Source organism: Tiliqua scincoides, chromosome 2 (assembly GCF_035046505.1).
Source record: "Tiliqua scincoides isolate rTilSci1 chromosome 2, rTilSci1.hap2, whole genome shotgun sequence".
In the NCBI taxonomy this organism is placed as follows: Eukaryota; Metazoa; Chordata; class Lepidosauria; order Squamata; family Scincidae; genus Tiliqua; species Tiliqua scincoides.
Genome location: NC_089822.1, coordinates 64,120,843 through 64,144,867, shown reverse-complemented (window position 1 = coordinate 64,144,867; position 24,025 = coordinate 64,120,843). Strand labels below are relative to the sequence as shown.

At 41.9% G+C, this 24,025-nt stretch overlaps 2 protein-coding genes across 6 annotated transcripts in view; one reads left to right on the top strand and one right to left on the bottom strand.

The window, feature by feature from the left end:
- Positions 1–5,048, top strand: part of NAA35 (N-alpha-acetyltransferase 35, NatC auxiliary subunit) — a 34,623-nt gene extending 29,575 nt beyond the window's left edge. For all 3 annotated transcript variants that reach the window (XM_066616619.1, XM_066616618.1, XM_066616620.1), the window contains exons 20-23: positions 57–197; positions 837–959; positions 3,363–3,443; positions 4,260–5,048. In XM_066616619.1, the coding sequence (XP_066472716.1) occupies positions 57–197; positions 837–959; positions 3,363–3,443; positions 4,260–4,319 (405 nt within the window). In that variant the 3' untranslated portion in view covers positions 4,320–5,048. The remainder of the gene's footprint in view (positions 1–56; positions 198–836; positions 960–3,362; positions 3,444–4,259) is intronic.
- A 2,653-nt stretch (positions 5,049–7,701) lies between these two features.
- GOLM1 (golgi membrane protein 1) overlaps positions 7,702–24,025 on the bottom strand; it is a 29,809-nt gene continuing 13,485 nt past the window's right edge. For 2 of the 3 annotated variants that reach the window (XM_066617757.1, XM_066617758.1), the window contains exons 4-10: positions 21,145–21,199; positions 18,984–19,086; positions 18,209–18,329; positions 11,496–11,673; positions 10,777–11,079; positions 9,574–9,693; positions 7,702–8,852 (exon numbers count right to left, since the gene is read on the bottom strand). In XM_066617757.1, the coding sequence (XP_066473854.1) occupies positions 8,761–8,852; positions 9,574–9,693; positions 10,777–11,079; positions 11,496–11,673; positions 18,209–18,329; positions 18,984–19,086; positions 21,145–21,199 (972 nt within the window). In that variant the 3' untranslated portion in view covers positions 7,702–8,760. The remainder of the gene's footprint in view (positions 8,853–9,573; positions 9,694–10,776; positions 11,080–11,495; positions 11,674–18,208; positions 18,330–18,983; positions 19,087–21,144; positions 21,200–24,025) is intronic. The other variant, XM_066617759.1, reaches the window with a different exon arrangement.

Here is a 24,025-nt window from a genome sequence, read left to right as displayed (position 1 = left end):
GTATATTGTGAAAAACACATTGCTCATTCACACTGGTTTCTTTCCTTTTCCTGAAGACTATGATTGCTTTTGACATGGATGGCAAAGTAAGAAAACCAAAGTTCGAGCTTGATAGTGAACAAGTTCGGTACGAGCACAGGTTTGCCCCATTCAACAGTGTCATCACACCACCACCAGTACACTATTTGCAGTTCAAGGTGAACCATGCTATTATTATTTAAAGGTTTATGTATTGCATGAAAGTATTTGTTTTAATGGACTAAATGGTGCCTTCACTGATGGACAGTTTTTATTAATGGGAAGGGTTTCCAGTGAGTAAGATAGCTTTACAGCCTGAGTCTCACTGAACATAATGGGCTTGCTTTGGAGTAACGTAACACCGTTTTCAAACACCTCTTCTAATGGGATGTGTTTCACTCCCTTGGAATGGAGGGAAACAACAGTCTATTCATTGCTCTCTGTGCCCAACAGCCAAGATATGTACCAGATGTTCTGTTTGTCTGTGTGCCTATCTTAGAGAATGTGGCATGAGGCTAGAAGTGAATAAAAGAGAGCTTGGAAGATGTCTTTACATTTCATTGGAGCTGCAAAGCAGGGTACCTTCTTATCTTTGTAAACAAAGGATTTTCACTGATTTAGCTATAGAGTTATGTGAGAATGAAGTTCTTACAAATAATTTGCCTCAGGCTTCCTAATTTATGCTGCTGAAACATGTAGTCTAATTCTAAAGTTGCAGTATTTGAAACAGAACTAGAAACCACTGTAGGTACTTTCTCCCTTTTGGGGGGGAGGGGGAACTTCTATTTTAAGATACTTACTTCATTTTTCTTATTTAGGAAATGTCTGACCTAAACAAATACAGCCCCCCTCCTCAGTCCTCTGATCTCTACATGGCTGCTAGCAAACACTTCCAGCAAGCTAAAATGATTCTGGAGAATATTCCTAACCCCGACCATGAGGTGAGAATTTTCTAAACGTATGTGGAATAGTGAGAGTAATCTGCTGGCACTTGCATGAGTTGTGACTTAAATCCCAATTCAAGTTTTCTGGTGCCCAAAGGAACAGCGGCACCAAAATGTCAACCACTGTATCCTTCAGGCACCGGGAAGCTGCTGGAGGTCTCTTGGGAGAAAGGGGACATTCATCCCTTTCTCACAAGTAAGGTGGAGGTCCCGCAGTGGGGCTTCTCAAGTCTGTGCCAGCTGATTTGCTGTTGCAGACTTAAGAACCTCCATGTCAAGCTTTTCAGCCCCCTCCCATGCCAGTTGCCCCCCCCAAAGGCCACACCACTGCCCAGTGGTCTTTTTTTACCTCCAGCAGCCATGTGGCAGCGTCCTGTCCTCCTAGTGCTGGGCCCAGCACCGGCCTTCCCTCCTCCCACAGTTCCATAAGTGTGGTTTATGGCACCTAGCACCAGTGCTGGAGTTAGGCACTAACACTAATGTCCAATAAGGTTGGGTCCTTAAACACAGTAGTGGTTTCAGTTCTAATCTGTAAAACTGTGATAGCAGAATTTGTTGTCTTGGCAAAGGATAATTGTGGAGGAAGGTGGGGTACATGAGATTATGCCTAGCCCTACCACTATCAGTCCTTATTGACACCTGATGCATTGCCAAGCCCGAAACACTTGAATCACAAAGAGATGGGCTGTTTGACTGTTCATGGTGAAACAGATTTCTGTTCTCTCTTCTGAGTCTGCTAATGCTCTGTCAGAGGACTTGCTTTGATGAACTGGCAAAGTACTCACTCCTTCTCTGTCTTCCAATTTTCCAAGTGGTTTTCCTGTGGCAGGTGCTGTTTTGGCCTAGCTGACAAACAATTCTGTACTGTACTTCCCTGTTTGCAGGAGGATTTCACTGAACTGATGACCACCTTCAGCAGGAATTTGCTGTTTTATTGCCATTGCTAGATTGACAGATGAAAATTGCATTTGTCTAGATTCTGTTGGTTTTGCTATTAATTTTATCTCTGAGATTACCTAATCTTTGTATGTGGACTGTTTCCACTTGGCCTTCAAGATTTTCTCTGAGCCTAGCCATCCTAAATGGTTGGCTGTTTCTTTTACCTGCAGTTGCCAACCAGCTGATTATCTGCAGTAAGGCAATTGGTTATATAGCAGTGGCTTGCTGGCTACCATCACAATCCCATCCCAGTGGGATGGGATTTGGTCGAGGCAAAGCCTTGTCCATTGTGAAAAGGTGTATTTTTCATATACAACCCATTTTTAAAGCTGTTGTCCACAATCAGTTATGCATGCCTAAACTCTGTTGATTTCAGTAGTGTAGGATTGTTGCTTGTCAGGTACGTTTCAGAAGATGGTCGAATGAGACTGCTGTTCAGTCTCTTGGTCATTGTCCTGTAAGGTTTCATCTTGTCCCTTAAATGGTTTAATATTGATTTGAACCCTCTGAGTATCATCAGCATGCTTATGATACCAGATCCTTGAGCTCTGCTTCCATCTGGTACAAGAGAAACTGTAGATGTTCTTTGTTGGTGCTTGTCTGCCAGGAAGTACTGAGTGTGGATTAATAAACTGAAACTTAGCCCAGGCAAGACCTAGGATGGTCGTAGGAAAGCTGACTCAGGTTGGGTTTTTAGCCTTTTGTGGCTGGGATTACACTTCCCCAAAAGATTAGGCCTACCACTTGGAAGTGCTTCTGTATTTCCATTGACTCTGTGAAACCCCAGGCTCCCAGGAGTGCATTCACCAAACTTCAGGTAGTGTGCCAGCTATGCCCTTCCCTGAAGAAGGCAGATCTGGCCTCAGTTATCTATGCCCTATTACATCACAGCTGGACTACTGTCATGCACACCACATGGGGCTCACCTTGAGCCCCAAAGCCTCAAAATTGCCCCAAAGCCTCACCTGGTACAAAATGTGACAGCCAGAGCTCTTGGGTGGGGAGGTTGAGGAAGAGTACCCTAGGCGTGATTGTGTTAGTTCAGTGCTTTGTCAACTTTGCTGGTTGTCTGTATTTCAAGACCCAATACAAGATTCTGGTTAGTACCTTGTAAAGCCCTATGTTGCTTGGGGCTTGGCTACCTGAAAGATTGCTTTTTCCTGCATAAACCTGATTGTACACTGCATTCAGTATCAAAAACCCTGCCTTGCAGGGTCCTTGGCAGCCTTGTTGGGCCCTTTAGGTGTGGGATAAAAATACTGTAAATTTATAATCACTGTATCAGTATGACTTTGTCCTTATACTGTAATAATGTCTTGGAAGTATAATGTTGGTGCTTATGTAAACACTTGGCATGTTTATAAATGACTTCATGCAAGGGCCACAGTGAAGTATTCATTGGTGTAAACTTTTTTTTTTTCCTATCTGCAAATTTTGTGAAATTGGAATATTTCTGTTTAGGTGAACCGCATTCTTAAAGTTGCTAAACCCAATATTGTGGTCATGAAGTTGCTGGCAGGAGGTCACAAAAAGGATTCTAAAGTAAGCCAATCCCAGCTAAATTTAAATTATTGCTTTGAAAACCATAGTATTGATGTCTAGTAGGTATAGTACAGATATATTAAAGGGCCATAACTAATTGGTGTATTTGTTTTACTCTGTTTAACAGAGTTGGTATATTGTTTCAGTAAAAATTGAAGGTGTCAGTCTACACTTCAACAATGTAATCTTAAACATGTTCATGCAAAAGAAATTTCTATTGAATTTAATATTATTATTATTAACAGTATTTATATACCGCTTTTCAACTAAAAGTTCACAAAGCGGTTTACAGAGAAAAATCAAACAACTAATATCTTGCCATCTCATGTGAAAACTTGAGTTAAACCTTTTTCCTTCTGTGTGTGGGACACAGTAAACTTTTGTCCTGCTGTGTCTTGCATATTGTAGACTCACGTGGCTTTACAATTTCCATTCTGTTTACTTATCCATATAGTTATGGTAAAATATCTCACTTTGCACCACAAGTGCCCTTTCTCTGTATACAGAGACTATCTTCATTGGTAATGAAGTAAATGCAATGTTAAAAAGCACTTAGACTAGTTTATTTTTGTGCAGTTCTGCCAAGATTGGAAAGTAGCATCTCTACCAAAGCAGAGTAGCATCTCTTATCTTTTCACAAGCAGCTCTGTGTCTTGGTAGAGGTCTTGCTTCTGATTTATAGAGATTTTTTCACCTGGTTGCAGTTTGTCTAAGGTTTTTCTTCACCCTCTTCATATATTTATACCTATTTAGATAATGTTTATTAAGGAATCATAGTTATCTTACCTATTCTCTATCTTACCTATTCTCTTCTAGGTTCCTCCAGAATTTGACTTCTCCCCTCATAGGTACTTCCCAGTAGTGAAGCTTGTTTGAAAACCCAGATATTAGGAGAACAAATGAACTGCAACTTGTGTAACAGAGCTGCCTTGAGTTGGCTCTTTTTATACTGTGCTCAGAAGGGAGACTGCACTCTCCAACAAAAGTACTGTTGTACTGGAGTAACTTCCTTACACACCCTGAATGACAACTGCTGTTTTAAAGTGGTGTGTGTAATGTTCTGCTGCTGGAGCTGATTTTATCTACTACATTATTGAAGCATTGTTATGTTTGATTTTATAACAAATTTATCCATAAATCATTTTTATGAATGGTGTTCGAACATTTGTAAGCATTTCATACCACTCGTCATCACTCTGCAAGTACAATGCAATAAGGGAGCTGCTACATTTTGATACACATTAGGTAAGAAAAAGCAGGCTTCTGTTCTAAAGAAAGAACACCCTGCAAAGCTTTGGTGGTGCTGCATGTTTTTAACATACTCTTCTGTCAGATTTGCTTAGCTTACAAATAATGGGAGAGAACCTTTTTTCAGCCTTGCTAAACAGAGGGTTTGTAATTAGAATGAAAAAAAATGTGCAAAATTGGATGGGGTGGCCAATTTCCTGCCGTTTCCTGATGGGCTCTATCAATGAAGATGGCACACAGACTTGAAAAGCTCCACGTTTTTGGTGTGGTTGTTGCTGCTTTTGACTTGGTTCCTGAGATGGTGGTCATTAAAGGGCTCCATCTGTGCTTAGTCCAAGAATTAAAGACTTTGCACTGGTTTGAGATTCTCTTTTGCCAAATTTTGTACATTGCTGCACTGCACTTCTCCGCATTCATTTAAAAGCCTGCAGTAAACAGGCATTTTTTCCTCAAATGATAGGACTATACTGTGGTCATTTTCTATTAGGTAAATGTTTTGCACATTGTTTTAATATTTGGTTATGGCATAACACACATTTTAGGAGGAGGAGGTTCTTAACATATGTGTTGAAGTATTTTACAAATGCGATAAAAATGTTCCAAGGGGGACAAAAGGAAGAAAATGTTCCAAAGGTACAGGTGTGCCCTAAACCGAAGGATGCCATATCCATATGCCACAGATACAGGAACCCTGCCTTGCATGGCCCTTACTTTTGTTTTTGAAACTCCTGACCGCTGCACAGATGTGTTCTTCCTTTAACTTGCTTAGGCAGAAGACTGGACTTGTAGGCAATTAGTCTGCCAATAGCTTGCAAGCATAGGCAATAGCTTGCACCTGGAGTTTTCTGTTCAAGCACATTACAGAAAGAAAGATGAGCTGCCAGTGCCAAGATGCAAAGACAAAGATAAGGGGTGCATGGGGGAGAGCAGGTGGGGCTAATCTGCAGATAGGACTCCTTGTGCACCCCTTACCTTTGTTTTTGCATTGTGGCACTGGCAGCTTTGGTCTTTCTTCTGTTTAAGCAAGTTACAGAAGACTTCACATGCAGGCGTCTGATTGCCTGCAAGTCCAATCTTCTGTTTAAGCAAGTTGCAGGAAGAAAGACTGGAGCTGCCAGTGCCTTGATGCAAAAACAAAGGTAAGGGGCACACAGGGACTTCCCCTATCTGATTAGCCCCCTCCCAGCATGGCCATTGTCTTTGTTAATAATAATAAAACTTTATTTTTATCCCGCCCTTCTCCCTAACGGGACCCAGTTAATCTTGTTTTTAATCTCTCAACAGCAGCAGGGGTATTTTCTTCCTTTAACTTAACCAAAGTTTCTCAAGATTTGTCCTCCGCTGTACCATTTTACATGGTCCCCTACTTGAAGTACCACCAGAGGTAACTGGCGATGACATCTTTGTCAGTTAATTCTGGGTTGGGCTGCCAGATGTGATGCAACAAACATCAGTAAGAGGCTGGGGGGGAACAGGAGGGCTTTTTTGAGTGAAGAAAAGTATGCTTTGGAAAGGATCCCCTGTGGATATGGGGCACACCTGTATGACCACTGCTATTGGTGTCATTAACAGTTAACTATGCAACTTTTTTTTAAAAAACCATGTGGCTTGTCCAGAAGGCTTTCAAGAATGAGTTTGACAGCTTAAATAGGAACAAATTAGACCCTAAACATAACTGACATTTAAATTGGACTTCTGTACAATTTCAAGGAATAGAAATTCAGGATTTGTCTACTTGTCCCTGTTTACTCAGAAATGAATCCTATGGTATCCAATATGGCTTACCCCTAAGCATGCACTGGATGCAGTCTTAATCAAGTTGTAAAGCAAGAAGATAGGGTTGAGGGGAAAATGAGAAATTTTGAACATTAGAAATCCAGTAACACTGGATTTCTTGCATTAATTCTTAAATCCTTGTCCCATGTTTTAAGAATGAGTTGTATTTTTGCACAGAGTCCTGCATTATGGTGTTGTCTGAAGCTCTTTCTGCTTATGAAAGGTGTGCTGCACTGGTAAAGAGTTTCTTCTGTACCCACAATGTTTTTCCTAACAATGTAAGAACATGTAAGGGACATGGTCCCACAGAGTTAGAATACAATCCAACATGTTTTTGGTAGTAAAGCATGGATCCCAATCTCAAAGTGGGTCTTGCACTTACTTTGCAAACAGAGTAGCTCTCTTTGTGATAAATCAGCTAACTCTCACCAGTGTTTAGTGCTTTGGGAGTGGACCAGGGCCACTACATGGTCTATGTTGTATGTACACTTGACTACCTGTTCTGTGAAGGTGAAAGCTGACTCCCACCAGAACTACTGGAACATGCCCCCCTCCCACTGTATACATTGTAAAGAGCAGACTCCCCCCATCAGACTTTTACAGAAAGGGCATGCCCTGAGGCAAGCACATAGCATTTTGGGGGTGGTGTACTTGGGTTCACCTGAAAACACTTTTCAACCATCTTTTTTGGTTGAGGGACTCAGTGTTTTTGTTGCTGTTGGGAACAGTAAACTAATGGCAATGTTCCCCACTACTCTTTTTTTAACTGTTATATTCTACCCACTGTTCCAAACACTGTTAGCCCAAATCTTGTTGACAGTGATGGTTATTTGAAGCCATCTTGTTATTTACATAGTGCTTTGCATAAGCTTTGCATAAGCAAAGCACTTCATGTGTATTTCCTTAACTACATCTTAACAGTGCCGTAAGGTAAGTAGCAGTGTTGCAGCTGGAAAGGTGAGGGTGAGAGGGAGTGGATGGAGTTCATAGGAGAATGAGACTCTACCCAAGGAAGTTCTGATGTGCAGCTTAGTCCATTAGTCCTGGTACTGCACCAGCTCACAGTTCTCATGTCTGTCTCCTGTCCTCTATGTGGACAAACAGATTTCTAAATTAATCATTGATCCTGTGGTATGGAAGTCAAAAGTGTACAAACTTGTGTTCAAAGCACATTTTACTGGAGCTAGCACAGTCAACCAGGTTGCCAAAATTAATTCACTGCTCAGTTTTTCCTTTCACAAACACTTGACTTAGCTTTATTAAGGTAATCAAAATCAAGCCAGTATTATATCTGATGTACAGAAATAAGTATTTACAGTCAGTTAACAATATTACAGTAATAGGTGAAATAGTTCTCTCTGGAGCAACAAACTTGCAGCACACTTTTCATGGCCCTGTTATACTTGGCTGCTAGGACACATTTGGGTGAAGACTGAAGTCAAAGACAAAATCACTAACAATTGTCCTGTGCCTTGCTACTGGTATCACTTTAGCACCATGCTGTTTCTAATAGGAGTACTGCAGCTTTTTACTTTAAACCAGAACATGTTTGATATGCAGAAGGAAACTCAGTTGTGGCTTGTGGGTGGAGTATAGATTCACCTCCCCCTGTCTATTCAAGTTATATGAAGATCATAAACACATGATCAGCTACTCTCACACATAAGTATTTCAGAGTGTTTAAAATCTGCTTTTACAGGAGTCCAGAAGGACTTGTTGCATAGGGTTAACATTCTTCCCATCCCTGCTCTTCAAAGCAGAGAATGTACAATTTGAAAGATAAATGTAAAAAAAACAAGCCTATGGGTGCTTACTTAGAACTAAGTAAGCATCCATAGGAACACACACTTAGAACACTCTAGATATATTCCTGCTGGAGGAAATAGCAATGGAAAAAAAATTGTGCAAAATGCATTCTCTGTTCATTTATATTATAAAGAACTAACAAATACACTGAATAACCATTCCAAAAATTCTACCCTGCTTTACAGGATGAGGACAATAACAGTGTCTTTAAAGCTATATTTATAGTAACAATTCCAGATTTGGTGGCAAGACAACTTGCATTTAGGATTTTTTTTATAATTTGAGAAGGAAAATCAGACTAGGTATCTGAAGAGCACATACCGATTGCAGAGTGCTTCTTCCTCTTGAAATTCTATCATGGCACAGTTCATGTGTGTAACACCAACTTTAACAACAATAACAAAAATCAGACAAGTGATTTAAATAAATTCTAACAGTGATCTTTCAAACCTTGAGGAAATGGGCTGGTTTCTTCCTTTTGCAATAATCATAAATTCACTTCCTTTTTCATTTTCTGTTGATACTCCTCACCAAGTTTAAATAAGTGGTTTTGTATAATAGGACCTTCAAGTTTCTGGACTGGAAGAAAAAGTAAAATCCTAAAGGTATTGAAAGTGGAATGATTCAACATCATAGTAAGATTAACATGAACAATGTTACGCCTGTCTATGAATTGTATCCACGTATTTTCAATTATGATGAATTTCTTGCATGTAAATGGTTTTCTCTGTGAAATATATCAGGTAACAGTTTGTCCATTCAGCCAAATCAAGACTCTGAGCCCAATTCTATCCAGCATAGAAGCACCAGCACCAAACAGCAGCTGCTGCATTCTATGCTGGATGCAAGCAGGCTGGAGGACTCCTCAGAGTGATTTGTCCCCTTACCCCAAGTAACAACCCAGCCTGCTCAGTGGGGCTTCTCAGAGCTGCACTGCTGCAAGAAGCCCCGTGTCAGGCTTTGAAGCCCAGGAGGGGGGATAGGATTCGGCAGGGGGCTTAGTTGGTTCTGCTTCCCATGCCCCAGTGCCACTCAGTGGTTACCTGTTCTTCCACCAGCGGTCGGGGCGCCAACTACAGCGGTGATGGGATAGTGCAAGCCTCCTTGCTGCTTACTCCCTGGCTGGTACAAATGTGCCTCCCAATCATGTCAGGTGGCTACCTGCCTACTGATCTCAACATTTTAAGAAATTTATGGAATCATTGGACTGATCAGAACTCTGATCACTATGCACAACACCCTTGAAGGTGCATTATCAGAACAATGCCGAAACTTCAGGAAAGACAACAGGAAGACTTACCATTAAAGTTATTTTGACGGTCAACAAGAGCAGCTTGTTTATCTGTTTCAGACTCTGCCTCATTTGCATCTAAATTGTAGTCCACTCCTTTGTTTTCCTGATTCTTGACTCCAAATTCTCCTGCAAATACAAGTCCAAACAAAACCACTGTTATTAAATACTTGTATACTGCTTTTCAACAGGAGTAGTTCCCAAAGCAGTTAACATAGTAAAATAGATCAAATGGTTCCCTGTCCCCAAAGGGCTCACAATCTTAAAAAAAACAAATACAGAAGAGACACTAGCAACAGCCACTGGATAAGATGCCTAGAATGAAGAGGAACAGTTGCTCTCCTCCTGCTAAATATGAAGGACACCATTTTAAAAGATGCCTCTGTCCAGATAGCAAGGCAATTATGCATCTATAATATGAACTGAATACAGAATTTGCATTGTTCTGTTCAGTTTCAGCATTTTACTCCACATTAAATGTTCAGTAATGCATACAGAACAGGATAAACTCATATGAGGGAGTTAGTGCTTTGAGAAATTATACTATTTTGATCTGAGGTTGCTTAAAGACAAAGGAGTATTTTTTGCAAGGCAAGTTAACCTACTATTTGGAAGTTAGGAATACATTTAAGTGCAGGAAATGGTTTAGCCTTGCATGCCATCGCTGAAAACAAGCAGCATTTTCACTCTCCATGCTTATGGTCTAGATCAGTGTTCCTCAACATTTGTCCCCTGCTGTACCACTTTGCATGGGCCACTGATTGAAAATACCACCAGAAGCAACTGGCAATGATGCCATTCCCAGGTACTACCAGATGGGGAGGCCACATTCGATGCAACAAACAGCGGTAAGAGGCGCAGGGCAGACAGGAGGGCCTTTTCAAGCACACAAAAAGTGCACACTGGAGCTCTGCCCTTCGAGCCAAGCCTCCCACTGCTGTGGGGTTTGTCTCTTTGGTGCTACAATGGTAACTTGTAGTAGTATTCTGAACTGTTCCACTTCAGATTACAGATGAGGGAAGTGTCATATTTAATAAATGATTAAAAAACACTCTGCACTTTGAAATGAAACCGTGTAGAACAGCAGTCCTCAAACATTTTAGCACTGGGACCCAAGTTTTAGAATGACAATCTGTCAGGAGCCGATGGAAGTGATGTCATTGTTTTCATAACTCCCAAATATCACAACCTGGGTTCAGCAGATGTACTAACCAGCCTTACTGGTTTCCTGGTCATCTTGTTGATCATCATTTAAGAGTTGCTCTCGTTCAATTTCTTCATCGTCTGCTTTTGCTTCAGGATGGACTACAGGCTTGTCAGTCTGCCTTTCTGCAGCAATTTTTCCAACTACATTTCTAATTTCATATGGATTATGTTCAATTCCTGGTTCTGGAGGCAGTTCCTTAGGATCTGTGCTGGGTTTAGCCGGTATTTGTGCATGGTACTGATCAACAGGAAGTTCCTCTTCCTCTTCCCTAGAGTCCTCTTTGTGGATGGCAACAGCGCTGTCAGTTCCTTGCACACACAATTATAAAATTACAAGAAAACACAATTCAATAATTTTCAATAAACTTGAAAGGATTAATTTGTACGTTTGTGTTGAATATATTTAGTTAATTTAAGTTAAGAGAAACCGGATATTGCCAAGAAATGAGGTCTTCTGTTCATTTGTCACAGAAACCACTACCCTCTTAAAGACTTATCACCAGACACACAGTTCCAGTTGATTGTGTTCAGACACTGGGACAAGTGAAGGGCTAGGACAGTCCTCAAGGCATGTAATTTGGTTTCAGTAATATTTTGAGGAGTGGCTATCAATATATGAGAAAACAAATACAAATTAATGCAAATATGTCTCATGAAATATAGTTTCAATACTCCTAGTGGCAAGATCAGAAGTAGTTGGCCACCTTTGTTGCTAAGAGGCTTACCTTTGGCTCTGTGATAATCTAGTTCTGCTACATTTTTTATGATGGGAGTTGACTTCAGTGCTTCTAATTTCAAAGAACTATCTGAGATCTGGTGTTTTTCTTGAGGTTCATTTCCTTGTTTTGTCAAGTCATGCTGCATGACCTCTGGTTGTCCAGCTGTTGGCACCTGAATATTAACCTTAAAAATACAGACACATTCACATGATGCATTGACCCAAATGAATAGTTCTGCCCTATGAAATGTTTCCTTATTTGAATATGGACAAATTATGTCGAATTAAAATGGCAAAACAGGAACAAAGCCCTTACTAGAAACAGATGAACAGGTAGGTACCTGACTGCTTCATACATTATGGCAGCCATTTTCAACCAGTGTGCCATGACACATTGGTGTGCCACAAATGGTCTGCAAATGTGCCATGAAATTTTGGGGGAGGGTCATTAGTAGGGCCACTGGGGGGATGTGAGTCCCAGCTGGCAGTATGGTGTGCCTTGTCAACTGTTACAAAAACTGATGGTGTACCTTGACAATATTAGCACCTTTTCAGTGTGCCATGAGATGAAAAAGGTGGAAAATTGCTGTATTATGGACTAAGAACGCAGAATGCTATGTTTGAAGCAGTTACATTTAAGTATGAACACCTATTTCATAACATGCACGCATACATGGCAGGCAGTTATGGCCATTCATGGCTTCCTGCTGTTCGTATACACAGGATAAAGGAGGACTGTACCCATTCCAAATGTGACAATGTGCACTGTTATGTAAACGCTGACTGGAACCAAACACACTACCTAAAGTCATGCCTTGTCAGAGTACCAAGACCCTTCGTTCAAGACAATTCAACAGCTGCATCCTGAAGAGTGCAACTGTGCTTCAAATCCAAGAGGAGGCAAATGGGGGCAGAAACAAAGATAGATGAGGTGGGACTTCCAATAACAGCTACACATTTATTTATTATTAAAGTGCATAAGTAAGAGCAGGGGTGTTCAAACATTTTGGCAGGAGGGCCACATCTCTCTGACACTGTGTCCGGGGGCTGAATTAATTTACATTTCAAATTTGAATAAATTTACATAAATGAATATATTAGAGATGGAATTTATATGAATGAATGAAGGTCTTGCAGTAGCTCAAGGCCTGTAAAAGGCTTTGCACAAAGCAAGGCCAGCCTTTCCTTCACTGCCACTGCTGCATCACAGACGTGAAACAGCAAATAGTGGAGGGAGCCCTTGTCCCTTGAGGTGAGGTTGAACAGTCGTCCTCTTGCTGACAGCAGTTGCATTGGGCCAGCACGGGCTCCAAAAAGTCTCTGGAGGGCCAGAGACTCATTGGAGACTGGGGGCTCCCTGAGGGCCTGATTGAGAGCCCCTGAGGGCCACAAGTGGCCCACGGGCCAGGGTTTGGGCACCCCTGAGGAAGAGGGTAGAAATCCTCTTCCTCAGGGGCATTAATTATGTTCGGAGTTGTCTCCTTGTCTCCTCAGGCCCTTCTTGAAGCTAATCAAGCACCTTTTAAAGTAATGGTCCTCAGATTTAGCAGGGGGAGAACAGCAGTCCCTTATTCACCCCTGTAGTTTTAAATATTTGAATAAATTAATGCATTTATACTTCAAAATTTCTTAAATATGTCAAATAGAGGAAATTTTATTGGCCAAGCAGAGGTCTTTGAAAATGGTGTTATTTATTTTACATAGCAGTAAGCCTATTGTGTTAAGACTTATGCTTTGATTCTATCTTACTGGAAACAAACATCTCTACTGCTAAGTTATGTATAATACTTTTTGTTCTTTCATGTTTACTTTATCATGTTTGATATAAAGTACTTTCAATATAAGTGTGGGTTTGTTTTTCTTTTATTGAAAGAAAAAACTATTTCCTTATGGAGGAAAAGCTGTTTTCCTTCCTCCATAAAATTCCTTTATGGAATTTTTACACTTCTAGGAGCTCAATCCTATGCATGTCTACCCAGAAGTAAGTTCCACTGAAGAAGGTGGGGCCAGGTAAGTGTAGCTAGGATTGCAGTCTAGATCCAGCCATAGTTTGGTAATTTTAAGTGCCATTGAACTCTATGGATAAGTTTTAAAAGATCCTCTGATCTTCCCTACTGAAATCAAAGGAGGTTAAAACTGGCTTCAGCATACCACATTTTATTTTAGAGGAATACCATTGGCTTCGTATCTGCTACTGTAATGTGCAAGGTGATGATTTATATCAGTGAACACTCTAAAAAGTATCCAACTGCCTTTCAGTTTCTGAACAGTTTTAAATACTGTATGATTTAAAAACTAAAATTTAACAAACTCAAAATTAAAGGCGTTTGTGTGAGCTGGTTCCTTTTGTGGATATTTGCCAGACTGTGCAAAGGGACATCTCATTCTCCTGTGCCACTGCAGAGTCAACTTTGATACAGAATTTGTCTTTGGTGTTACTACAACAATGGTTACTTCCCCCACAAAAAAACCTCTACATGGCACAGCTGTGCCCACAGGACACCAGGGCACCATTGCACTGTCTGACTGAAAAAGCAATTGGGGCCCTCTGTTTCTCAAGTACTGGCCTTTACTTTGCAATGGTATAATGATTTGCAGGACTGCAGTTTAAGTCTTAGGGCACTTCTAAACTTCCCTTAATACAGTAGCCCCTCATCTTATGCGAGGGTTACATTCCATCGTCTGTGTGTAAAGCTAAAATAGTGCATATTCAAAATGGACTTGAAAATTGTCCCGGTCCAAAAACACGTACTGTCTCTTTAAAAATTACAAGAGACAGGTGGGCACTGAGACTGGCTAAGGGAACAGCAGCTTCATCCTCCAATCTCATGCTCACTCTCAGGCATGTATTTAGTAAGTTGAATAGTGGGCAGAATGACCTGCACTACTTAAGCTTGATTTTCTGGGGGGTTATTTTGCTTGTTTTGCTGAGTGCATGTTGTTGATTCAGCACAATGAAAGTATGCCTAAGATGAGGGGCAACTGTATATTAGCCTTTATCTAGATCAGGGGTGTCCAAACCCCAGCCCTGGGGCCACTTGCAGCCCTTCGGAAATTGGGAATGGTGATGGGATGTGATAGATGGTTTGGCACAGTGAGAGGATGCGGGGACAAAGGAGCGAATAAGCAGCCCATCCTGGGACATACCATGTACAAATGCTTTTATGTGAATGCCCGAAGTCTCCGAGCAAAGATGGGAGAACTGGAATATCTGGTGACTAGGGAAAACACTGATATAGTGGGCATAACGGAAACCTGGTGGAATGCGGAGAATCAGTGGGATCCTGCACTCCCAGGCTATAAACTCTACAGGAGGGACAGGCAGGGGCGTGTTGGAGGTGGGGTGGCCGTTTATGTTAAGGAAGGGATAGAATCCAGCAAAGTAGAGATTGAAGGTGGGTCCGACTCCACCGTAGAATCTCTGTGGGTTAAATTACCAGGCTTGTGCAGCGAAGTAATACTGGGGGCATACTATCGTCCTCCAGACCAGAAGTTGGATGGGGACCTTGAAATGAGGAAGCAGATCAGGGAGGTGACAAGGAGGGACAGGGTTGTAATCATGGGGGGCTTCAATTATCCTCATATAGACTGGGTCAATTTGTGTTCTGGTCACGAAAAGGAGACCAGATTCCTTGACGTGCTAAATGACTGTGCCTTAGAGCAGCTAGTCACGGAGCCCACCAGAGGACAGGTGACTCTGGATTTAATACTGTGCGGTACTCAGGACCTGGTTAGAGATGTCAATGTTACGGAGCCGCTGGGGAACAGTGATCATGCTGCGATCTGTTTCAACGTGCACGTCGGGGGAAGACTACCGGGCAAACTTCTCACAAAAACCCTTGACTTCTGTCGGGCAGACTTCCCTCAAATGAGGAGGCTGGTTAGGTTGAAAGGGAAGGTAAAAAGAGTCCAATCTCTCCAGAGTGCATGGAGGCTGCTTAAAACAACAGTAACAGAGGCCCAGCAGAGGTGTATACCACAAAGAAAGAAGGGTTCCACTAAATCCAGGAGGGTGCCCGCATGGCTAACCAGCCAAGTTAGAGAGGCTGTAAAGAGAAAGGAAGCTTTCTTCCGTAAATGGAAGTCTTGCCCTAATGAGGAGAATAAAAAGGAACATAAACTGTGGCAAAAGAAATGTAAGAAGGTGATACGGGAGGCCAAGTGAGACTATGAGGAACACATGGCCAGCAACATTAAGGGGAATAATAAAAGCTTCTTCAAATATGTTAGAAGCAGGAAACCCACCAGAGAAGCGGTTGGCCCTCTGGATGGTGAGGGGGGGGGGGAACTTAGAAATGGCAGAGAAATTAAATGAGTTCCTGCATCTGTCTTCACGGCAGAAGACCTCGGGCAGATACCACTGCCCGAATGGCCCCTCCTGACTGATGAATTAAGTCAGATAGAGGTTAAAAGAGAAGATGTTTCAGACCTCATTGATAAATTAAAGATCAATGTCACTGGGTCCTGATGGCATCCACCCTAGAGTTATTAAGGAATTGAAAAATGAAGTTGCTGATCTCTTGACTAAGATATGCAACTTGTCCCTCAAAACGGCCATGGTGCCAGAAGATTGGAGGATAGCAAATGTCACGCCTATCTTTAAAAAGGGAAAGAGGGGGAACCCAGGAAACTATAGGCTGGTCACCCTAACATCCATACCGTGTAAGATGGTGGAATGCCTCATCAAAGATAGGATCTCAAAACACACAGACAAACAGGCCTTGCTGAGGGAGAATCAGCATGGCTTCTGTAAGGGTAAGTCTTGCCTCACGAACCTTATAGAATTCTTTGAAAAGGTCAACAGGCATGTGAATGTGGGAGAACTCGTAGACATTATATATCTGGACTTTCAGAAGGCATTCGACATGGTTCCTCACCAAAGGCTACTGAAAAAACTCCACAGTCAGGGAATTAGAGGACAGGTCCTCTCCTGGATTGAGAACTGGGTGAAGGCCAGGAAACAGAGAGTGGGTGTCAATGGGCAATTTTCACAAGGGAGAGAAGTGAAAAGTGGTGTGCCCCAAGGATCTGTCCTGGGACCGGTGCTTTTCAACCTCTTCATAAAAGACCTGGAGACAGGGTTGAGCAGTGAAGTGGCAAAGTCTGCAGACGACACCAAACTTTTTCGAGTGGTAAAGACCAGAAGTGATTGTGAGGAGCTCCAGAAGGATCTCTCCAGACTGGCAGAATGGGCAGCAAAATGGCAGATGCGTTTCAATGTCAGTAAGTGTAAAGTCATGCACATTGGGGCAAAAAATCAAAACCTCACATATAGGCTGATGGGTTCTGAGCTGTCTGTGACAGATCAGGAGAGAGATCTTGGGGTGGTGGTGGACAGGTCGATGAAAGTGTCGACTCAATGTGCGGAGGCAGTGAAGAAGGCCAATTCTATGCTTGGGATCATTAGAAAAGGTATTGAGAACAAAACGGCTAATATTATAATGCCGTTGTACAAATCTGTGGTAAGGCCACACCTGGAGTATTGTGTCCAGTTCTGGTTGCCGCATCTCAAAAAATACATAGTGGAAATGGAAAAGGTGCAAAAGAGAACAACTAAAATGATTACTTGGCTGGGGTACCTTCCTTATGAGGAAAGGCTATGGCGTTTGAGCCTCCTCAGCCTAGAAAAGTGGCGCCTGAGGGGGGACATGATTGAGACAAAAAAATTATGCAGGGGATGGACAGAGTAGATAGAGATGCTCTTTATACTCTCACATACCAGAACCAGGGGACATCCGCTAAAACTGAGTGTTGGGAGAGTTAGAACAGACAGAAGAAAATATTTCTTTACTCAGCGTGTGGTTGGTCTGTGGAACGCCTTGCCACAGGATGTGGTGATGGCATCTGGCCTGGATGTCTTTAAAAGGGGATTGGACAAGTTTCTGGAGGAAAAATCCATTACGGGTTACAAGCCATGATGTGCATGTACAACCTCCTGATTTTAGAAATGGGTTATGTCAGAATGCCAGATGCAAGGGAGGGCACCAGAATGAGGTCTCTTGTTATCTGGTGTGCTCCCTGGGGCATTTGGTGGGCCGCTGTGAGATACAGGAAGCTGGACTAGATGGGCCTATGGCCTGATCCAGTGGGGCTGTTCTTATGTTCTTAAGGACTCCCAATCCAACCCCTCAAGGAGCTCCCAGTTTCCAATAAGGATCTGGCCCTCCAGAAACTTGCTGGAGCCTGCGCTGGCCTGATGCAACTGCTCTCAGAGTGACGGCCAACTGTTTGACCTCTCGCGTGAGCTGTGGGATGAGGGCTCCCTCCACCGCGTGCTGTTTCACATCTGTGATGCAGCAGTGGCAGCAAAGGAAAAGCTGGCCTTGCTTTGTGCAAGGCCTTTTCTAGGCCATGAGCTATTGCAAGACCTTCATTCATTCATATAAGTTCCATCTCTAATATATTCATTTATGTAAATTTATTCAAATTTGAAATGTAAATTAATTCTTTTTTTTCTTGTCCCTGACACAGTGTCAGAGAAATGATGTGGCTCTCCTGCCAAAAAGTATGGACACCCCTGATCTAGATGAAATTCTGCCAGTAACCAGGCAGAATGTGTACATAGAAAAGAGCAATGGAGGAGAATGTAATTAACATCTTCTTACCATGGTCCATCTAACTACACAAGTGTTGAGCCCAGTATTCTGTTCTGTATAGACAGGCTAAATCAACTTAGCCTGGCTTAGCTACAGAGAGCATAAATCAAAATGAGACTCTTACGTGATCATTCTTATCTTTCTCCTCCTTGTCTTGTGGTATCTCACTACCTTTTTTGGCTATTTCTTCTATCTTTTCTTCACATTGTTCTTTCAGTTCCTTCATCTGATTAATACACTGAGACCTTGAACCAAAGAACAAAACATAGTTGTTCAAATCTGTTCTTTAAATCAACAAGAGGAACCCCTTTATTAAAAAAAACAACATACGTTTTCTCTCTCTGAGACTCTTTAATTTTGCATTCACTTTTTCATATTGCAAGAATATAGATATGGTTCCTTGATTATTTTAAAGAGAAATGGTACTAATTTCTTTTAGTTTTGATGTACACACCAGTGCTGTATAGTATCCTACTCAAAACTAAATAATGCCTGTTTTGTAACCCAATTAAGCAGCACATTTAAAGTGACTGAGGGCCCAATCCTATCCAACTTTCCAGCATCAGGGCAGTTGCAATGCAGCCCCAAGGTAAGGGAACAATGTTCCTCTACCTTGAGGGAGCCTCCAAGACTGCCTCCCCAACACAGGAGGCAGTGCATACCCCATAGGAACAGCAGTACCAACACTGGAAAATTGGATAGGATTCGGCCCTAAAACTGCAGTTCCATACACACTTCCCTGTGTACACTTTCCATTCAACACAAAGGGACTTACTTCCAGCAGCATTAACACCGTTACTCCTACTGTTGTCACAGTATTCCAATATAAGCTTAAAATAAATAACTTGGATGATGACAATTTTGCCAACAAGATAGGTATCCAATGAATAAAAACTTACATGTCATATGTAAATTTCCTCTGAAGGTTAGTCTGGTTTTTCTGAAACTCATATACATCTGCCTGAAGCTTTCCATATTCTTTCTGCAACTCTTTCAAGTGTTCTGGATTTTAAAAAAATTGTTTTCAAATAAAACACTTTACTAGAGACAATCAAGCACAAAAAAAGAGTGTGGCTGGTGCTGGTAAAGTATAAACAATGAATGGGAGAGGGTGTTCTTATTCTTTGTACAAAGGCTAGTAATGCTCCATAAGTGTGAGATTTAATTTGAAACCAGTTTTAACCTATGTGGCCTTTAGAAGCTTAATAGGAAGGGACCAAGAGGCTACCAACCTTAAGCCCCTGCTGCAGAAAGGACAATCTATTCATCCATGCATTAATTGACTCTGGTTTTATCTACTAAAATAATTTTTAAACGTACTATTTGTTATTAATTTTGTACTGAATTCTGCATTTCTTTTGTGGCCCAGGGCTGACAGAGCATTCCATAGATGTGCAATGCAATCCTGCACATGTTCACTGACACAAATTTCCACAGTGTTCAATAGTATTTACTTGCATGTAGATGATGATAATAAATAATAATAATAATAATAATAATACATGTATTTATATACTGCCTTTCTTGGTCGTCAGATTTCTCCTCAGACTTTATTCAAGGCAGTTGACATGGGCAGGCTGTTCTAAATCCCTGTAGGGATTTTTACAATCGAGGACAGGTTCTCTCTTTCAAGAACCACAACATTTCAGATGGATCTTTTTGATCTGGTATCTCATTCTGGCCTCCGATTTCCTCCCACGCAAGCTGACAAGCAGCTCCTTCATCTCTCACATGGAGGGCAGCCAAGACGCTTCTTCGCTCACACCAAAGAGCAGGTGGAATAACTCGACTGAGCTTGTCAGCTGCTTCAAGGTCTCACCATTCACGGTGCCGGTGGCCTCGAACTGGCGACCTGCCGATGTTATCTTCAGGCAAACAGAGGCTCTACCCTCTAGACCAGACCTCCTGCCCAGACCTCCTGCTCAGATGTGCACAGTATTAAAACCGTAAGCTTCTAATAAACCTCCTGCAACACCAAACTCATGGGCCAAGTCCTTCACAAATCAGTGTTTGTGAGTTAGTCGTTCTCCTTTCAGAGCTTGTAATCTGTCCCTAGATTCCAGGGCCTCAGATTGCCAGGGCTCTCAGTTTGGATTGGCATTGCAATGCTGGGGAGAGGAATTTCAACCTTTTCTCTCACACTGTTTTCTGAGTGGAAATGTCCTCCTGAATGGACATGTCTGTCCAGTTAGAGCAAACGCAAGCGGATTCTGGAGGAATTTTCATTGGGAAAACAGCACAAGGGGGAAAGGACTCACCACTCCCATTGCTCTATGTGCTGCTGCCTAAGAAGATACGTTTGCTGCGAAGATGGAAAAGGGTCAAAGAGATACAAAATGCTAATACTTTCCAAAACCTGCTTGTTTCACAGGACTGTGAATGTCACTGAAGGCAGTTGCTCCTTGCAAATGTATTTGCTCTCTGTACATTTTCATGTAATGGTTTTATTGTATTTTATAATATTGTGAGCTGGGATCATATGATGAAGGCAGGATACTGATGTAAACTAAAACAAGCAGCAGGCAGAGGTTTCACTTCAGACCATGACTGTGGTGCTGGAGGAAGAGAGTGATTATTCCCCTGCCCCATATTGTTTTCTCCAGTAAAATTATCCTGATGCTATTTTTTCCACAAGTTTTCTCTAATCAGACGGTGTGTGGTGGGGGATCTTCTCTGAGAAAAAAGTGTGAGGAAACAGTAGAAATTCTTCTCCCCCAGTACCACAGTCCTATCTGAATTGAGGCCCCTGGCACCTGCTCTTTAGACACAGAAGAAATGGATGGGAGATCTTCTCTCATTCTGCACATCTTGTATCTCTTTTCAATGTCTTGTTTATTTTGGCCTTGAGGTGCACTCTCACACACACACACATAAAATAAGTTTCTAGGTCCCACAGTTACAAACAGACTGTATAATCCTGTGTGGGTGCTAACATTCTGAAATGACAATTGCTGTCATGACTCTGGAATGAAGATGTTATGTCAATGAATACAAAAAGGGCAAAAGCTGAGAGACAAGTAGTTCCGTTTGCTGTCAAGAGAGTGCTTTACTGAAATTTACCTTTGAGATTATGGATCAGTTTTTCATTTAATGTGATGTTATTAATCAGCATTGCCTGAAAGAGAATGGGGAAAAACAGAGCATTAATTCACTGACGGAGGAACAATTACATCCATTATCCCGGAATGTCTACATTATCCCAATGCTATATAAAGGTTCACTAATCCTCAAAGAAGTGGTGAAGGACTCACTGCCTATGTTTGTAGGTGGAAATACAAAAAGATCTAGAGTAGTCTGGCCAAGGGAAAAACTGCAGTGGAGAATGTGCAGCCTGTACTTGGACTTGCATGTGCCCAATGCTTAAAACCTTGGATAGATTTTGAAGAAAAAAAATGCAGAGTAATTCCTCACTTTCCAAGTGACAGAAAGTTCAAGGTACAATAGCACCAGACCAGGTGTGACATACAGATAATTACAACTGTTTACCAGTAGTTTTATTACAGGTACCCTTTCCTGGCAACTAACTTATTCTGTGTCCTCTTCCATTACAGGTTCCGTACACAATAGGTACGTCTGCATTGATCTTCACTACACTTCTCTCTTTATCCTTAAACAACAAAATTCCTTTCACAACATACAATCTCAGTTTAGCCACCAAGTTAAAAATTGTGGGTGAAAACAATACACTCTTCACAAATAAGCAGGTTGCCATAGGCAGGTCGAGCCGCTGGCGAAGTCTGCTAATGCTTTGCCAGAAGGAAATATCTAAAACCAATATGGAGCTCAGCAATGCACTAGGCCTGCATCCTCAGCTCTCATATTGGCACAAGCTCCACTGAACTCAAGGTAGTTGAACCTGAGCAAAGCCAATGTAGGCAAATCAGTGTCAAATCAGGGAAATCAGAAAATACAGAAGGCATTTTGTGCTGACTGTCACTCTTCTTTCTTGTCCTTTATTTTTTTTTTCTTTTTTAAGGGCAAATTATATAGCAAGGGCTCATTCATGTAGAGAGAGCAGATTCCTTTATTACATGTAGTGTTCAGCTGTCTGATCAGAGCAATCACTAATTGTGCAGGAGATATTTTGCCCCAGCTGGAAGGCAGGTGGCATAAATATTGGCTGATAAAATTTCCTAGGGAAAGAACAGCTGTGTAAAGTGGTGTAGACCATTGATTTAGAAAGTTAACTACTATGTCAGAACTTTGTAACAATTCATTATGACTGGGCTATGCTGAGCTACTGCACAAATGCAGAATATCCTGATACAGAAACAGCAGCTTGAAAAAAAAAATCACATTTCATTTTTAAACACATTCCCAGAACCAAGGTTATTGGGGGGAGGGGGGAGACAACTGAAAATGCATGAGCAACAACTAGTGAAATTTCAGAAACTAAAGGGAGCCTGGCAGAGCTGCCAGTGATCACGAGGTAGTAATTGTCACAGCACACCATCAGTTTTTTGACAATTGACAAGTCACACCATATTGCTGTCAAGGGGATCACATCCCTCAATGACCTTATCAATAAATGACATTCTCCCAAACTCCCGCAGCACACCAGTGTGCCATGGCACACTGGTTGAAAACCACTGCCATAGCCTTTTCCAATGACACACTATAAAAGTTGCTGAGAAAGATACTGAGAACAGTGTTACCTAATACTTTATAAATACCATATCTTTAAGAGAAGTCAGCAAAGATTGTAAACTAGTAAAAGCAGCAACTGTCTGAGGCCCCTCCAAATATCAGTCAAGGGTGTTTGTTCAGTGGGGAACATGCGCTCCCTCACTGGCCTGTGTCTTCAGAGGCCTTCCCCTGCCTGCAGCCTTCATCTGAAGGCATAATGAGCTGCCCACTCTAGCACAGCACACACTGCTGATTGAGGCTGCAATCCTATCTACCCATACCTGGGAGTAAGTCCCATTGACTATAATGGGACATACTTTTGGATAGACATGCATATGATTGGAGTCTAAATCACAGGGATGAAGAAGACCAATTCCATGCTAGGGATCATTAAAAGAGATTGAGAATAAAACAGCTAATATTATAATGCCATTGTACAAATCGATGGTATGGCAACACCTAGAGTACTGTGTTCATTTATGGTCCCCACATCTTAAAAACGATATAGTGGAACTAGAAAAGGGGTAGATGAGAGCTACCAAAATGATTACTGGGCTGGGGCACCTCCCTTACAAGGAAAGGGTGCAGCACTTGAGGCTCTTTAGTCTAAAAAAGAGGTGCCTAGAAAAGAGGGGAGACATGATTGAGACATACAAAAAAATGCAGGGGATTGATAGAGTGGAGGGATGCTTTTTTCCCTCTCACATAACACACAACATCAGAACCAGTGGACATTCACTAAAATTGAGTGTCGGGAGAGTGAGAACAGACAAAAGGAAATATTTCTTTACCCAGCATGTAATTAGTCTGTGGAACTCCTTGCCACAGGATGTGGTGATGGCATCCAGCCTGGATGCCTTTAAAACAGGATTGGACAGATTTCTGGAAGAAAACTCCATCACAGGTTACAAGCCATGATGGGTATGTACAGCCTGAGATTGGCTGGTCGATCATTATGAGGCTGGGTAGGAATTTTTTTCTGTCATCCAAACTGGCCGTGGATGGCAGTTCTTTCACCTACCCTAGACTGGAGAGGGAGGGAAGGTATACTCAGTAGGTTTTATGCACTAAAAATTAGTCACTGTGTTTAATAAAGTAGGACAAGTTAAATCCAACTGCAATCTGGTGTCTTCACTGGGGTGTGTGAGCATAAATAGAATGCTAGATGCAGGGAGGTGGCAGCAAAGTGCACATATCATGTGGTCTTGTGAGTGCTCCCCGAGGCATCTGGTGGGCTGCTGTGAGACACAGGAAGCTGGACTAGATGGGACCTGGGCCTGATCCAGCAGGGCTCTTCTTATGACTTCCCATCTTC